The sequence below is a fragment of the Podarcis pityusensis genome, assembly GCF_964106645.2.
Source record: "Podarcis pityusensis genome assembly, chromosome: 2".
Lineage (NCBI taxonomy): Eukaryota > Metazoa > Chordata > Lepidosauria > Squamata > Lacertidae > Podarcis > Podarcis pityusensis.
Window position 1 is genome coordinate 22,139,190 of NC_138029.1, and position 17,486 is coordinate 22,156,675.

The 17,486-nt window shown below is 45.8% G+C and overlaps 1 protein-coding gene across 1 annotated transcript; it reads right to left on the reverse strand.

Moving 5' to 3' along the window:
* Positions 1-3,406: 3,406 nt before the first annotated feature.
* On the reverse strand, positions 3,407-14,381 carry DNAJC14 (DnaJ heat shock protein family (Hsp40) member C14). The gene is made up of 7 exons (XM_080994542.1): positions 14,245-14,381; positions 12,463-13,954; positions 10,610-10,716; positions 7,392-7,511; positions 6,742-6,902; positions 6,180-6,276; positions 3,407-4,916 (listed from the first exon to the last, which is right to left on the reverse strand). Exons 2-7 carry the CDS (start codon positions 13,882-13,884, stop codon positions 4,679-4,681), a joined length of 2,145 nt encoding a protein of 714 aa, XP_080850668.1. The 5' UTR covers positions 13,885-13,954; positions 14,245-14,381; the 3' UTR covers positions 3,407-4,678.
* Positions 14,382-17,486: the final 3,105 nt, after the last annotated feature.

A 17,486-nucleotide genomic window follows, 5' to 3' on the forward strand; every position in this document is an offset into this window, starting at 1 on the left:
ACGAAAGTGGGTGAAGTGACAGAATTCAGCCCTGGTGGGTCAAATCCAGCTGTGCCCTAGAATTAAGCAAGTGTTTCGATCGTGGCTTTATGTACTACATCCCCCAGAATGCCTTTGAACATGTTTGTTTCCATCAGCATCTTTCCCAAATCTTTGTGATTAAGAGTGAAACCGCTATTAGTAAGAACGGAAAGAACCTTCTTCTTAGCGAAGTATAAATATGCCATTTGATCTCCGCCTTGATGCAACTGGTAGGAACACTGAGCTCTTCTTCTTCTTCTGGTTTCTGTCACTGCTCTTCAGCCTTGACTCTCCAGGTGTTACTGGACTAAAACTCCCATCCTCCCCAGTCAGTTTAGCCAGTTATAGGGGTGATGGAAGATACAATCCAGAGTTTCCCAAACTTGGGTCTCCAGCCGTTTTTGGACTACGAATCCCATCATCCCTAGCTAACAGGACCAGTGGTCAGGGATGATGGGACTTTTAGTCCAAAAACAGCCGGAGACCCAAGTTTGGGAAACCCTGATGTAGTCCAACATTTGAGGACCCAAGGACTGATGAACACAGTTCTATATGCTGCCTGGCTTTGCTGGAACAACAGACAAAATCCACTTCTAATTATCTTCACCCAGTCTAATTTTTCCTCAGCACTTAGAGCTCAGCTGAATTTATTAAAAGAGAAGCTAAGAAATGTTCAAGTCTTTAGGGCAAATATCTAGAACCTGGTATCCTCCAGATACTTTGAACGACAGCTCCAATCAAACCTAGTCAGCACGGCCAACGTCAAGGATGATGGGCAGTGTAGTTCATCCAGCAACACCTGGGGGGCCACAGGTTCCCACTCCCCTGCTGAAAATCACAGTCCAAAACTACTCCGTTGTATGCATATGTCAATAATATATTGGTTGTCACTTATTGGGCCTGAAGCAAGAAAAAGGTGAAGTCCAGAAAACTTTATTCACTCACCCCATACCGCTGAATATAGGCTCATTCCAAACAATAAAAACCTTGAAGGAATATTTCTTGTTCCTTCCTGCACCAACCCCGCTGTGACTATCAACTACTTTTTAATTTTTTTTAAGCGGAGTCTTGGTCTATCTCAAACCTTACGTTAAGGGTAGCCAAATTCTGTGTGATTGCCATAAAACTTAGGGAACAAGCTGTGCTATCATAATCATTAAGGTTTTAAATGATAATTTTAGGTTATATGTTAGTGACTAAGTTTTAATTTATATATATTTTTAACTGTTGCTATATATGTATTGTCCCTGTCATACCTAATTGCAAATTCAAATGTATCCCTATCGTGTTTTACGACTTCCTTGATATTGTATGTGGGTTGGAACTGGTCTGTGACCGAAATAATAAAATTCAATTCCATCTCAAACCTGCTAATTATAATTTCACTGCACTTCTCAACGTATGTTTCTGGCTCTTGGTTGTCATCTCCACACCCATGATGGCAGACCTAAATAGAAACAAGTAGCTCCACAGATCTGTGCACTGCAAAATGTTTCTGAAGTCTAATAGCACGTGCACTTGCTGCAGAGCCAGTTCAGTGCATTACACACTCCAACAAGGTCCTTTTGAAAGCAGGAAATTTTCCTTTGATGCTGCCACATTGATGCCATTGGTCTGTTGCAGTTCTGTTTAGCTTCATGTGTGTCTTGGTAAGTTTTGTTGGGGACTTCATAAAAGGGGGTCCGTGGTGAGGCAGGATATTCACTAAAACATTTATACAAATAAAGGAGTCTCTTGCAGGACCTACCGTTTGATTCAGGGGACAGCTTTGAGATACCTTTGTGTAGTTTCATTTTCCTATAATAGGTTTTAGAGCACCACCTTCTGGAGAACGTCTGTGGTTGCATGCTGCAACCACCTGTTTACAGAGCTACCAACTGACAAAACAAGAAGTGCTGGAAATGCAGAATCTCAGTTCAATTTTCTCTTTTAAAAATCCAAAACAGGTTGGACTCAACCAAGAGAAAGCAACATCAAAAGCCAGCCACTAAGCTGATGCAATCAGCATCCAGAAACTGCATTTTTTTTTAACAGACTTACAATGTAAACCTATGCATCTCTGCCCAGAGGTTAAGTTCACTGACTCCAATTAAACTCACTTACAGGTAAGTACTATAGAACTGCAGCCTTAGTCTGCACTGGGTTGCTTTCTAGTTTAAGATAATGTATGGCTTGTACAAAAAAAAAAAACCAAGCCAAGATGAAAAGATAACCCAAAAGGGGAAAAAGATCAGGCAGAGAAATAATAGCTCAGGTGAGGCCTTGACAAACACACAAGTCCTTTTTTGGAGGCCTAGGATAGCAATTGAGTCCCTTTAGACCAAGGAAAGGAATAGCAGGAAGACAAGGCCAGCCTGACATCACGGGCCAAGCCTTCTCCAAGAAGTTGCAGAATGTGACTTGGTACTTTAGCATAAACAAACAGCTTGCATTAGAGATCATCCTGTTTTTTCTTCTCCCTTGGGCCTTGCAAGAATTCATTTTCGTTTGAATGCCGTGAGTCCAGTCAAACAGAAACGAGGATGAAATGAGCAAAGGCTGCAGGTCAGTTGGCAGAGACATGTAGACGAGAGAGACTTGCAGAGAAGTGGCAAAGGTAATGAGACACAGCAATAGCAGGGTGTGGTGAAGATATTGGGCTTAACGTTAAAGCACATGCTAGCGCTAGCACTTTCTCGCCTTTGCTGGTAAGCCAACAGGCTGCTAAAAAGCTCTGTCATGGGGAGTAAAATTCGCTGCCCATTCTATCAGCGAGATGCAATGATTCGGGGACTTCCTTGCACTTTTCCCTCAGCTGCTTGGAGCTCAACCCACAAGCCCTAAGGAGGAGAGAATCGTGGGATAACTGCTTCTCTACAATACCATTATGAAAGAAGTAGTGGATTTGCTGTACTCCTCCCCTGCAAGCAAGGACATAAGGTAGCAAAATATCACTACTTAATCATTATTTAATGGAAGAGTGGGGTGTAACTCTCGCTCTAAGGCGTTACTCTTTTCAGCCTCCTTAATTTGGCGTACAGAACTGTACTGAAGTTATTATTATTCTTTATTAAATTTAGATACCGCCCTTCACAAACTTCCTAACAATTCCTGGATTTACACATAAGTCCTTAGACACATATTGCAATTTGTCCATTGGCAGTGTGTGTAACTGCGTATATGCCTCCTAAATTTTAATAAACTGGATCTAGAGCTTATAAGTACAGCTATTTGCACAGCTTCATCTGCCAGTTAATGTCATTAGTTTCCACCATAAGACAAATCCAGGGATAACATTAATCCTCTCCTTTAAATGATTGGGGGGGGGGGGGAGCGAAGCAAGAAATTCCGAAAATGTGTATCTGCATTGTGAAAGGAAAAGGTAATAATGACTGTCCAAGGCCAAGACTCTCCAAGGCATTTATATTTATAGAAAGGGGAATACACATGGTATTAAATATATGTATGTACATACAAATCTGAACTTTTTAAAAAAAGTAACCTTCAATAAAACAAGTTTGGACAGTTAAGAGCAAACTGTCCATGCTAAATCTTGGGGGTTTAATCCACCAGTTTCTTAACTGATTTGATCACAGTCCTTGGACAGTAGAGGCAAACAGCATGTATTTCCCAGGATCAGGGAAGAGCAAACCAAGCACTTTAGAAAGACAGGACCCTGGTTCTCCCCAAGAGTCACTTTGCATCCAAAGCCAGATGTGACCATTTGCTTTATGGGGTGGTGCAAAACACCTCCTTTCAGTAGTCTTGCAACAGAACTGTGGAACATTTTTTGACTCAACGTAGAAGCAAAAAGACCATTTGGTATAATCCTGAGTATCTGCATCATATTTGGGCAGCTCCTGGAAAAACTAAAGTCTATCTTCATCTTCTCCTAACTTTGGGGCCTAGATAGATCTTTTGCATGGTAAGCACTGAATTAATATTTTCTAGCAAGGATATTTACCGGAGGAGGGGGGGCGATTCCCTTGACCCTCTTCTTGTATAGTTTGTAGGACACCCAGCATGGGGGTAAGAATTTAATTCCCAATCTTGCACAGCAATAAGATATATGCTTCTTTTCTACATGTTGCCTTAATATTACCATCAGCCAAACCAAGTCTTTCCTGGGCAACTAGGCACCCTCTAAGGCTCACCTTTCCTCCAAGTCTCAGGTGACTTAGGAGGTGTCTGATAGTGTGACAATTGGAGTACAGCAGAAGTTACAGTCCAAGCGTCCTTGTGGACCAAAAGTGAAGAATCAGCTAACGTTATTGGTGGTAGTCATACTCCTGCTGAAGGGGGAAACTGCTGAACAATTACAGAAGCATCTCATTGAGAAAGTCACCTTAAAGGAGATCCCATGGCTCTAGGCAGGCTGCTCCATCCCAACACCTGTCCACGCCACATCTTCATGATGACACTTCCAGGAAGCCGTCCGTCGGAGCTCTTTGGTATCATGGGATCAGTGTCGACAATTGCAGTGGAAAGACGAGGGTCTTTGTCCAGCTGGAAGTTACCGGGTTATGGATTAGTCCAGAGGAGCCGGAGTCATCTGGATTTTTGACACTAACCAGAACACATTTTTTTCCCTTTTGAAACAGCCCTTTTGCTACCTGATGTAGAAAGCCTGGCATCCAAGCAGGCCTAGGAGATTTCACTCCCAACTCTCGTGGAGTCCTCAGCGCTGAAAAGGGCGCCGCACTTTCTTCCGCCGTTTCTGCTTTGAATCTCCTTTCTGGGAGGTACTGTCCACCTTTGATGGAGGGGCAGGAGGGGTTGGCACGCTCCCCGGGGACGGCGGTTGGGGCGTGCTGAAAAAGTTCCCGTTCGGCATTTGTCCGTGGTTCCCTTGGAAGATGCGGTTGAAGAAATCCTGCAGTTCTGCAGCTGAAGCAGGGCTGCCGTCTGAAGCAGCTCTTTCGAAGGGGATGGGGAGAGCAGAGGAAAGGGAAGAACAAATGATACTATCAGATCCAGCACTGACTGCCACAGACCATGAAGCTCGGCTTAACAGTAAAAGCAGGAGGTGGAAGGTACACTTCGGAGCTTTCAACTATGTCAGAACCCTCTTCACCACATGCAAAAGGTGCCAAATTTCTATATGGTTTCAATGGGACCAGTTTCAGCACAGGTTATGAGGACTCTAGGGTCAAGAATGTGGTCTCTGGGTATTAAATACTCTACATTCAAGTTGCTGTACTAAAGTGTATCAGCCTATTGAAAAAGGCCAGAACTAGCACTGCTCATGCACAGGAGTTGGAGGCAAGTTATCTGGAACACTTTATAACTGTGACTAACCCATAAAGGTAAAGGTAAAGGGACCCCTGACCATTAGGTCCAGTCGTGGCCGACTCTGGGGTTGCGGCGCTCATCTCGCTTTATTGGCCGAGGGAGCTGGCATACAGCTTCCGGGTCATGTGGTCACCATGTCTAAGCCGCTTCTGGCGAACCAGAGCAGCGCATGGAAACGCCATTTACCTTCCTGCCAGAGCGGTACCTATTTATCTACTTGCACTTTGACGTGCTTTCGAATTGCTAGGTTGGCAGGAGCAGAGACCGAGCAACGGGAGCTCACCCCGTCGCAGGGATTCGAACCGCCGACCTTCTGATTGGCAAGTCCTAGGCTCTGTGGTTTAACCCACAGCGCCACCTGCGTCCCACGTGACTAACCCATAGAAACTGGCAACTGCAATGAAAAATGTGTTCCAAATTTCCAATGAATTTGGGGGGGGGGCAGGGAAGTAGTCCTAGGCTCACGAGCTGCAGACAGAAAGAAAACTGAACACCTGTTAGCTAAATACTTAGAACTAAGATGAGTTGTTCCCTGCCTGTGCATACAGGCTGTTTTAACACAACCATCACTGGCAAGCCATCTTGTATAAGGACATCAGAACCCAGATCATCTCCATGCAGAAGAGCTCTGATTGTGCCCAGCACTCCCCTGTGTATTTATATAGGAGCTGGACCACTTGTGGCCTCTTGTATGTATGGAGCAGATCCACTCCCCACATTGTACTGAATGGGAATCCTCACTCACAGAATATAGTACACAGGTCTCTGGATGGGGTTCACAGAGCCTGGTATCACTTTAAAAGTTAAGGAAGGACTCATCCGTGTGCAGACTAGGGGACAGAACATTTTCTAAGGGGAACGAATAAACAACATCATTCATCACTGACCTCTGCCGTCCTCCTGAGCCCCTTGATCCAAAAGATATGTGATATGGAACACGGTGTGTGTCTGGGGAGATTCCTACTCGCTGACAGCCAGCCCATTCTGCACATTAAAAAGGAAAGAAGTAAACTATGAAATGGTGAGAGGTATTTGCCTCTCAGAGAAAGCAGGAATGCCATTAGAATCCGAGCTCCTGCCTTTAAACAGTAACCGCAATCCCAGCAGCAGCATGATTTATCATTCACAGGGCACCCCATCCAACTATTTAAAAATCCTTCTCAAGGGGTCCTTCTTTGGGGGTCAAAGTTGTCACTGTGTTTTGAATGAGAGGTGTGTTTGCTTGCAGTAAGCATGCTCGCTGCACAAGACGCAGAGCTGCCCAGATTTAACTTAAGGTTCAAAATCTACCACGCTGAACAGAATAGAAGGTGCCTATAAAGACCTTATCATCTATTCCATGAATGGCAAGTATCCAATGGGAGGAAAGGGGAATATAGTTCTAAAACCCCATTTAACCACCTTCCTTTCACTTCCATTCCCACTTGTCCAGAAGTGTGGAGCCATTACCTGTGATGTCGTAAACCTTTCCGTCCATCATGGCAAAATAGGTGATCTTCAGCCCCAGCATACTGGATTCGGCCCAGAAGTCTCCCTCCTCGGCCGCATGAAGCTTGCTACATTCTGCACAGTAGCGAGCATTCAGTGGGTCACGATCCATCTCAAACCGCCTGCAGCAACAAAGAGTTTATCAGAGACCAGAGAGTATGGGTGGGTGGGTGCGCCTGATTTTCTAGAGTTTGGAACCTTTAACACTCTCCTCCCCATCCAATGTTTCTTCATTTCAGAGGGGGCTGAGATTCTACATCCAAAAATTGTTAGAAGAATCAGTAGCCCTAAGAAGAGGGAATGGTAGCTAAGCCATGAATGAGAGCATCCCCTCTCCAAGCTGTTGGAAACCTTCCCAGCTGTTTTTCTTATGCTTTAACTTCTCCAGCTACTGTCCACATTCCCAAGCTTTTCAATGGATGCTTAGAACCATTTTTCTTATCAAATAAAAATAGTATACAGTCCCTCTGCCACATGGCTTTGCTACAGCAATGCCCAGCAAGAATTGAGATACTGCACACTCTGGAAAGCAGACATGCTCTTGCTATTATTGCACCCGGCCTGAAATAATAGTGGGACCATTAAGGAGATAATGGCAGCCGGCCACTTACCTGTGCTTCCCCTGACACTTGTTACACATCATTGTATTCATGGCTTCTTTTAGGTCATCCTGAAGCTTAGAAAGGAACTCATTCATGGATTTGGTCAGCTCTGTCTCTGCCATGCGCTTGCTTGAAAGGAGCAACAAGGGAAGTCAGAAGCCAATGGCGGTAGCATCAGTACAAGAAAGAAACCTGGACAATGACAGACTAAGGCTGCGATACTAAGCACTTAAAGCAACAGAACTTTCTTCTAGGTGACAACAACTAGGACCAGACAGTAAGAAATACAGTGGTACCTCGGGTGACATATGCTTCAAGTTACATACACTTCAGGTTACAGACTCTGCTAACCCAGAAATAGTACCTCGGGTTAAGAACTTTGCTTCAGAATGAGAACAGAAATCGGGCTCCGGCGGCGTGGCGGCAGCAGGAGGCCCCATTAGCTAAAGTGGCGCTTCAGGTTAAGAACAGTTTCAGGCTAAGAACAGACCTCCAAAACGAATTAAGTTCTTATCCCGAGGTACCACTGTATATTGAGAAGCAGAGTGGCTAATAAGCCTGGTCTTTATTCAAGGAACTGAGTACGGAAAGAGGACAAGAGAACGGGTTGCGGCTCATCTTTGCAACAGGGACTCCTTTGCCAAACGGCATTTAGGAATCTTCCGGTTATAGGTTTTTGCTTGGAAGGCTGTTATTACTCAGCGATATGGGAAAATGCACTCTGTACATGCTCCATGACTTGCCTGTCCCAATTATTTATTTCATTCCCCCCGCCACCTGGCCTGAGTTCCGGTACAGTGGTACCACTGTAAGTGCTATACGCTGAAACAGTATTAGCCCCCCTCTCCCAGCCACTTGTCTAACTTATATGCCACTCTGTCTCTGCATTTACACTGGTGACTTCAAAGCTAGGTACTCCTAAATGTAACTGATGCAGATACATTCTGCTTCTCATATTGGGAAATCTTCCAGGGTTTTAAACAAGCAGGAACACTTTCATAACATGTCAAAGCATTGTGGGATATACAGGGAACTTGAAAGGAGTTCACTATAGTGTGCTCAGTAAACAAAATGTTCCCCGATGTATTCCCAGATACTCCCTGGCAGTGTAGCATGGGCTTCAGTTAGATCACACAGCAAACACATGGTTGTTATTTCAGCCTTGCATTTGACGCAACTCCGCCTAACTCCAAATATGTGTGTATCCTTCGCTGTATCCAGTTTCTCATGAGGTGACAGGAATGGCTAGGAGTTTAATTTAAATTGTGCTGCTATTCCTGAGAGTGTGTCTGCATCCTCCAACAGAACATACTAGACTCTGGAGGACTCTGTGCCAGACCAAGGTGCAAGGACAATTGCACAAGAATTGACAATAACGTAAGTCAGGCTTTCTCAACCTCGGCCCTCTGGATGTTTTTTGCCTACAATTCCCATGATCCCTAGCTAGCAGGACCAGTGATCAGGGATGATGGGAATTGTAGTCTCAAAAAACATTTGGAGGGCCGAGGTTGAGGAAGCCTGATATAAATAGACCTGAGACTGTTCCTTGCTAGGTAGCAGGTAACGTCAGATCTTAACAGTTAAAAAAAAAACCTTACCCAATTAATCTACTCACAGTTGAATGATTAGCCTGCTAAACAATTGATTACATCTACATACAGGGAAAACAGTTGTAATAAAAGCACACTTTTTTTTTGTTTTGATGATGCACCTGTATATCACAGCATGCAACATTTTAGACGCAGAATCCCCTTTCTGCCTCATATAGTGCAGAGGTGGAAAATGCCTCTTCTAAGACAGTGCCCTCCATCCTCATTTTTTATGAAGCCTTATTGTTGTTACTTTTAAAAGATCTATTGCCCAATTAACTGGAAGTAACTTTTTTTTTTGCTGATTCCACCTTCCACTTGGGTCAACTAAATGAAATCTAGACCTTCCACACCCTTCCCACTGGAGCTATGTTGCAAATCTAAATCTAAGCCTACTTACTCAGAAGCCAGTCTCACAAAACAGTGGCTCTTTCAAGCCAGCATGTTGAAGCCTGGTTTTTAGAGCGCCAAACTTTTCTACAAGAGCTGGGAGTCAAAGCAGTGCAGCAGCTGCTTGGCCTCAGTCAGTACCTCAAACTCCTCTGGGTCTTCTCCTCAGAAGGCCTTTAGGCCAAGAGCACACTCTGCACCCTTATCTCCAGCACTCCTATCTAGTTATAGATAACGCCCTTGCACAATTGCCAGGGGGAGAGGAGTTCGAATTCTTCTTTCTACTAATTTGGATACATTAATTTACTACAATTCACAGAGGATGGGGGGAGTCTAGTGATAATACACTTCTTTCAATTAGATATAGATATATAGATATAGATATAGATATAGATATAGATATAGGGACGCGGGTGGTGCTGTGGGTTAAACCACAGAGCCTAGGACTTGCCGATCAGAAGGTCGGTGGTTCGAATCCCTGAGAGGGAGTGAGCTCCCGTTGGTCAGTCCCTGCTCCTGCCAACCTAGCAGTTCGAAAGCACCTCAAAGTGCAAGTAGATAAATAGGTACCGCTCTGGCGGGAAGGTAAACGACGTTTCCGTGCGCTGCTCTGGTTTGCCAGAAGCGGCTTAGTCATGCTGGCCACATGACCCGGAAGCTGTACGCCGGCTCCCTCGGCCAATCAAGCGAGATGAGCGCTGCAACCCCAGAGTCAGTCATGACTGGACCTAATGGTCAGGGGTCCCTTTATCTTCAATTAGATAAAGGACAAGGTGCCACCACAGTATTGGCCTTTACCTCCAAGGGAGAGCAGAAGGAGAGATCAACACAAGCAGCAGTTAGAGGTACAAGCTCATTTTCAAAACCATTTATCCTGAGCATCTGTATCCAGCTGTGAATACTTGTGCTCCTGTGCATATTAATAGTGTGTTAGAGATGCACTTCCTCCTAAACAACCCCATGATGGGCACTCAGGAGCGCCTGATTGGCTATTTGTAGGAGAGTTAATAATTTAAGAGAATCATACCCCACCTTTCCATTTTCTTTACAGGGCAGCATTTTGCATACATCTGGAACATTTAAATAACTCTTGGTCACAAGATGAGGCCAATGTTCAGGGCCTCATTTGCAATGGATCTTCCTGCCCATTAAATATGGCCTTACTTTGAAAGCAGCACCCTCCCAGTCCACAGGTAATGTGGACTCAGTTCCAAAACATTGTGGCCAAATGGATTTCAGTCCACTCACATTTCATATTCCTTCCTCCTCTCTGGATTGCTGACAATATCCCAGGCTGCCCGCAGTACCTTGAAGGCCTCTTCTGCTCGCGGATGCTTATTCTTGTCTGGGTGAACCTGTGCAACACCCCACCCCATCCCAAAAACAAACAGAAAGTCAGAAAATGCCTATATTGTGGCATCAATAGCATTTAGTTTTTTCAGCCCATGGGAAAAGCACATCATATACAAGAACGCAATAATCCTTTTTATTTATATATATATTTTTTAATTTGTATTTTCCCAGAGTTTCAGTACATACATGCATATCCTACATATTTTTATCCATCTATTCCCTTTAGACTTCCCACCCCACCGTGGCTTCCTGTTTTTCCTTTTTATGCTGCATATCCTTAGCCAGGAAATTACCACCCATAATTGTTCTGTTTGTTAACCTAGTTTGTAATTACTGCTCCATAATAATAAATAATAAATAATAAATAATAATTTATTACTTATACCCCGCCCATTTGGCTGGGTTTCCCCAGGCACTCTGGGTGGCTTCCAAAAGGATATTAAGAACACAATAAAACATCAAACATTAAAAACTTCCCTAAACAGGACTGCCTTCAGATGTCTTCTGAAAGTCAGATAGTTGTTTATTTCCTTGACATCTGCTTATATGTCAATTCCTACATGCAGATTTATTTGGTTGCTGTACCTCTTTAGATAATCTATACATAATTCCCATTCCTCCCTCAGCTGTGTTTCTCCCTGACCTCTAATTTTTGTTGTCATGCTGGCCAATTCTATATACTCTGCCAATTTCTTTATTCATTAACTCAGTAATCCTAATAGGCACCTTGTAATGTAGACCGGCATTATCATCCACATATCCCATACAGATCGACAGAATAAGAGTGGCAGAAACTTGAACCAGGCCTTCCGATTAATACAGGCATGTTTTCTTAATACTGGCATGTTTTCTGTTCAAAAGCTCAGACTGGAGAGACATGCTTCCTCCAATGTAGCCATACCCAATCATAACAAGGAATGAACGAGATACAACTGCTTTTGATTAAAACCAATCCTTGTCACAAATGAGGCCAGCCCCTGTGGTCAGTGAGACAGATTAGCAGTTCCCAGTGAAGACAGGGCCTGAAGTCTGAGTCCACTCCATGTCAGCCCATGGCCCCACATCAACATTGCACTACTGCAGTTCAGTTGCCCTTTTAACTCATTTTGGGATGGGCGAAAGGGAGCAGATTTGCATCCTTAAAGCTTCAGGCTGGTAATTTTCCAGCCCTAGGAACTAGGCGGAAAGTTTACCACCTGAAGGCATTAAGTCAAGACAGGTTTAACCTGGCTTCCCAGCATACTGCTGCTTGATACCTGAAGCAGAAAAACCAGCAGAGTGATTACTCATCACAATGGCCTGGACAAGGAAGCTGCTGACAGTGATCATGCCAGCCTGATAAGAGAAAGGATTAGCAAAACTTTGTCCCTCCAAGTAGCACAGTAATCTTGAAGGCCCTAGAGTGTGCAGCAGGGCATGGCAGATGAGGCAAGAGGAAGCAAAAGGACTGCTAAACCTACAAGCGAGAGACACTGTTGAACAAACTGGCTGGATAATATCATCTGAACCTCCCACTCCACACAAACCCACATTAAACTGCTAACTGTGCCAACCAGATGCAGAGGGGGCCTCTGCCTGCACCGCTGCACCTTGAAGAAAACCAGCAGTAGCTTTGCAAATCCACGTAGTGAACACAGCGGTATTCGTGAATTGCAAGCACATGCCAACCCAAGGCAGCAGAGAAATATGATGGCACCTTTCTCAAGACACCCAATCGTCTTCCTCCAGCTCAAAAGGAATGTGCTCACCAGTACTGCCAAGTGCCGATAGGCTCTCTTCAGCTCAGCATCCGATGCAGTTGCCTCCAAGCGCAAGACCTGGAAAGGGTTAAGCTCTTCTTCGGGGGTATGTGCCATAGCCAGCAAGCGTGCCACCTCTTCCCCAGGCTGGTATGGCTCAGATCCTCCAGGAGACCCATTATAAGCAGTGTCCCCTGGCTGGCTGGTCCTTAATCCTTTGGGCATCCAAAGGAGGGTTTGCCACTTAAGCAGCAGGCCGGCTGCCCACTTGCAAGTCCTGCTTTCTTTAAAGAGGGCCCAAACTTGGGGCAGGTCAACGGCTGAGACAATCCAGGCTCCGTGACTGGTGTGGGCCAATCTACCCAAGACACTGAAGACGGCTGATTTAGAGACCCGCCAGCAGAGTCTCAGGCTACCCAGGAGAAGCATGAGCACCAGAAAGAGTATAGCACATAGCATCTTAAGCAGGCGGTAAGCCACACTAAGCCACGAGCCCAGCCGCCACGTCACTTTCCTGCAGCCCAGCCTTGCATGCTGGATCCAAGTCCGCATGCTGGTTCGGATGGTATCCAGATCATGAGCGCTTAAGGAGCAGCACGAGTACAGGAGCTTCCCACCAGCTTCCACACCCTCGCCACACCTGTGGGTGACCTGCACAATCAGGCTGATAAAGAGTTTGAAGCAGGAGACACAGAAGGAAGCTAACCCCTCCAGATGTTTGAGCAGCTGGACTTGGACGTCATGGTGCCGCCCACCGTCACTCCTCTTCCTGGCCTGCCTGTGCTTTCCCCCAGATAGTGCAAAACGCCCTTCGCCCTTGGCTGCAGAATGGTGCTTTTGCTGCCGGGCAAACTTCCTTCCACCAGGAGCCCGAGTACAGTCTGGGACCTCCTCCTTGGCCTTGGATGCCGCATCATCTTCAACGTCTTCCTCCTGACCTTGTGGTAACTTGGACGGGCCTTTCTCCTTGGAGGCCGAAAGCCAGTGCTGGCAAGTGAAACCACACAAGCCATTCCCCTTCTCTGAATAAGTTTCGGAGAGATCGGGGATATCTCCTTGACAATTACAAGAGCCAGCTTCACTGTAGCCAGCAAAGTGCAAGTTGCCGTTATCTTGATCGCTCCTTTTCTTCCAAGTGGTTTCGGTTCCTCTAGCACCCTCCTCCTCCTCGCCCCAAATTCCAGCTTCTCCAGCAGACTCTGGAGCTTCCAAAACCAGCCCCTCTTTGCCGGGGCAACCTTCGCAACTGCAGCCCTCTTGGGAGACCTGGCCGGCGGCTAGCAGGTCGCTTCCTGCATCAGCACCGCCTGAGACGGAGCTGCTCTCCTTCGCCATACAAGGGCTGCCAGTACCCGGAACAGTCCTGCCCAAATCAGGGCAAGCTGGCTTGCGTCCAGACAGATCTCCAGTCTCACACCCAGCGTCCTCCATGGCGTTGGGCTTCCAGGGTTGCTCTGGCCTCGACGAGCGGTTAAGTTACAGCCATCGTCGATCCCTCCGCCTGCAAAAAAGAATAATAATAGTAACAGGAGAGAAAATCCAGGCGATACTTCTAAAAACCGCAGCACCAACCCGCCCCCCCAACGCCCCCCACCCCAACCCCCAATAATGGTTAACAGGAAGCGAGATCCCTACCACCCACTTCTAGGACTAGGGTGGGGGCAGAGAAAAGTGGGGGCCGGTCCATGCTTGGGGGGCGGGAAAGGACTCAAAACGTGGCCCCCCAAACGAAGGGGGGAAGGAGACCCGAAAGAAAGCGGGGAGGGCGGAATGGGGGGGGGGGAAGCTTACCTGGTCCTGTTACCCTGGCAACGAGAGGGGGCGCTACTTCCCCCTCCTTCTGCCCCCTCACTCCCTCTCTCCGCGATCCTCCACTTCCGCCCGCCTAGGTGTGACATCTCGTTCCCCGCCTTCTGCGTCCGGGTCAAGTGCGTGGGTAGGTGGGTAGGGGGGCGGGGCGCGCGGTAGCGTCATCGCCCGTCCCGGCCGCCGCGATCGTTTTCTTAAAGGGCCCGAACGCAAAATTCCGCTCTTGCGGCAGCGCCTCCCTCCGACTCTTCCCTCCTGAGCCCGGATCAGAGTGGGGCGAGTTCGCCTGGCGCGGTTGCCTCGGACCGATCACGGGGCGGGAGGTGCTTGGGCCGCCGGTCGGCTAGCTGGCTTCTCTAATGGCAAAGGTGATTCAGCCTTATCCAGGACGCGCAAACTTCGTGCTCGTCGGATCGGCGCTGTTTTATTTTCTAGGAGCCACCAGATCCCTGCCAGCCACGCCCAGATCCAGAAAAGATCCAGTTAAGAGTTAAAGAACAACTGTGCCTCTGAGCACATTATGAGTCTAGGAATTCGTTTCACGCGAAAAAGTCCACGCCTGGCTAGGTTTCTTCGCTCTACATGCCAAATTTAGGGGGGGGGGTGTGTTCTTCTTGTTGCTGTTTAAGCAGCTGGGTGTCAGAAACCATTCCCAATCTTTTAACAAGTCACCCCAGGCATCAACAAGTCGATCTAGCTTCTGCCCACCCCTAATTATTTTTTTTGTCTTGTTGGCATCCGTCTGCCTCGAGAGACACGCCTAGGCAGTGTGTATGGAGGTTCTGGGCTAGCCAGACTTTTTAAATATTTATATTTTACTAAGGTGACTTCAGTTAAAAGAAATAAAGTGATACAGGGGGAAGAAAAGAAGGAAGTGACAGAAAAACAACAGCAGCAAAGATGCGTATAAAATTTATATGCCAAAAAAAGCAATATACAATATTCCTGTACATTCTTGTATAAATTGGTATAGTGTTCTTGTCCTAGTGCTTATGTAAATGTTAATAGCCTACTACATTTTGTATACTCATTCCAAGTGTTATCATATTTTTCCTTACAGAATCAGTGGCTGTAAGGAGTCCGTTCATAAATTGCCAGTGATGTTATATCATCAGTCCATTGACTGAAGGGTATCATATCTTTATTTTTCCAATTCCTCAATATCAATCTCTTGGCCACCATTAGAACAAGGAAAATCCATTTCCGTTGTCCCGTTGATAATTTCCATACTGCTGGTATATAGTTCAATAGAATATTCTCTGCTGAAATATTTAACTTTTTCTGCACAGTCAGCCCTTTCTCCCAAAACTTGTTAAGTAAAGAACACTGTACAAACATGTGTTTCAGAGAGGCATTGTTCTGGGCTACCCAGATGACAAGACCCCTCCCCCCTTCTCAGCCTTGCTGATGTGGTCTGAAGGAAAGCTGAACAATATATTTGGAACCACCTTGAATTTATCTGCCATCTCCAATACAGTACAGCAAGAAATTGTTACGGTAAAATCTGGGTGCAGGGTTACTCTGCCACCCAGCTCGTCGGACTAAGTCCGCGGGTCCCTTCCGTATCAAAATCAATAGTGCTTGCTTCTGAACAAGCTACATACACTGGATCTAGCTGCAAGTTTTATTTCAGTCTGGTCAGTGCTGAATCAGTTAAAAGTAGAGGTGACCAAGACTCAACTGTCAGAACCATGCAGTTAATCCTAGGAGGACAGTAGTGAGGGCCAAACACTGCAAAGAGTAGAGGCATTTTTTAGACAGAGAAACCTCCAGATAATACTAAAGCAGAATAGGTCACTGGGTCAGCATTTAAAGTACTGCTGAATGAGCTGACCTTGCTTGCCAAATACAGTGGTTCCATGACAAATGGATCGATGTGGAAAGAGTTCCCTGAGGGTAGAAGTTTGAATGCCACTGTGATCAATCAAAGCAAAGCATTTTTAAAATTAAGACCTGAAAAGCCTGAGGTATTGGATCAAAACCTGAGTTACTAAATCAATGTTCCCTGCAAGACATAGCTCCATTGTTAGCAAGATAATTTCATTTTGTGGATTGAAACAAGTGGGCTTCAGTCTGCAAAAGCTTGTGCTGCAATAAATCTGTTTGTCTTTAGGGTGCCGCAAGACTCCTTTTCGATTTCATGATAAGAAAGGCATTCACTGATAGTGATCAGAAGTTTAAAATGGAGCAGACAAAGTCCCTGAAGCAAAGCAATAGGAAGCATTGCAATGTTTTTTGCTTTTTTAGCACACCATTTGAAATATGATTTGAGTGGCGCTGTGGTCTAAACCACTGAGCCTAGTGAGCTCCTGTTGCTCGGTCCCAGCTCCTGCCAACCTAGCAGTTCGAAAGCACGTCAAAGTGCAAGTAGATAAATAGATACCGCTGTGGCGGGAAGTTCAACGGCGTTTCCGTGCACTCCTCTGGTTTCGCCAGAAGCGGCTTAGTCATGCTGGCCATATGACCCAGAAAGCTATCTGCGGACAAACGCCGGCTCCCTCGGCCAGTAAAGCGAGATGAGCGCCGCAACCCCAGAGTCGTTCGCGACTGGACTTAACTGTCAGGGGTCCTTTACCTTTATACATCTATAGCTACCCCCGTTTTCATGATTTGGACTTTACAATGGATGAAGAAATGGAGACTCCCAAGATTAAAATAAAGAACTAGGCAGGGCAATTCTATAGCCTCAATACTAGAGTGGTACCTTTGCTAACTGAAGATCAGCACAACTTACAGTACAACACAATCCTAACCATGTCTATTCAAGAAGTTCTCTTGAATTTAATAGGGCCAACTCTTAGGTAAATGGAGTTAGGATTGCAATATGCTGTACTTGCCCAGCAGAAAAGTTGAGAAGGAAAACACTACAAAAAGCAGAGAATGGGAACATGCTTCCGCAGGCTTCCAAAACTCATGCAAAGGCCTGGGCTGCAAGAGTTCTCTCCTGGCTATATACTGAGGTCATCTAACAAAGCCATGCAAAATTGGTTATGGAACTCCCTTCCCCTGGATATGTGCCCAGAACCTGAATATCAACTGGAAGCACTTGAGAATATTTTCATTTGGGCTGGCTTTTACCCAAGCCTGAGTCCTAAAAGACCATGCAGTCTTCCGAGGGAAATTGGTGCTTCAGGAAAAACATTATCTCATTCAAAGCTGCAAATGCTAATAATGTAATGTAAAGGGTTTTCAAATCAAGTTCCAGTTTTCACCAGCAGAGGACA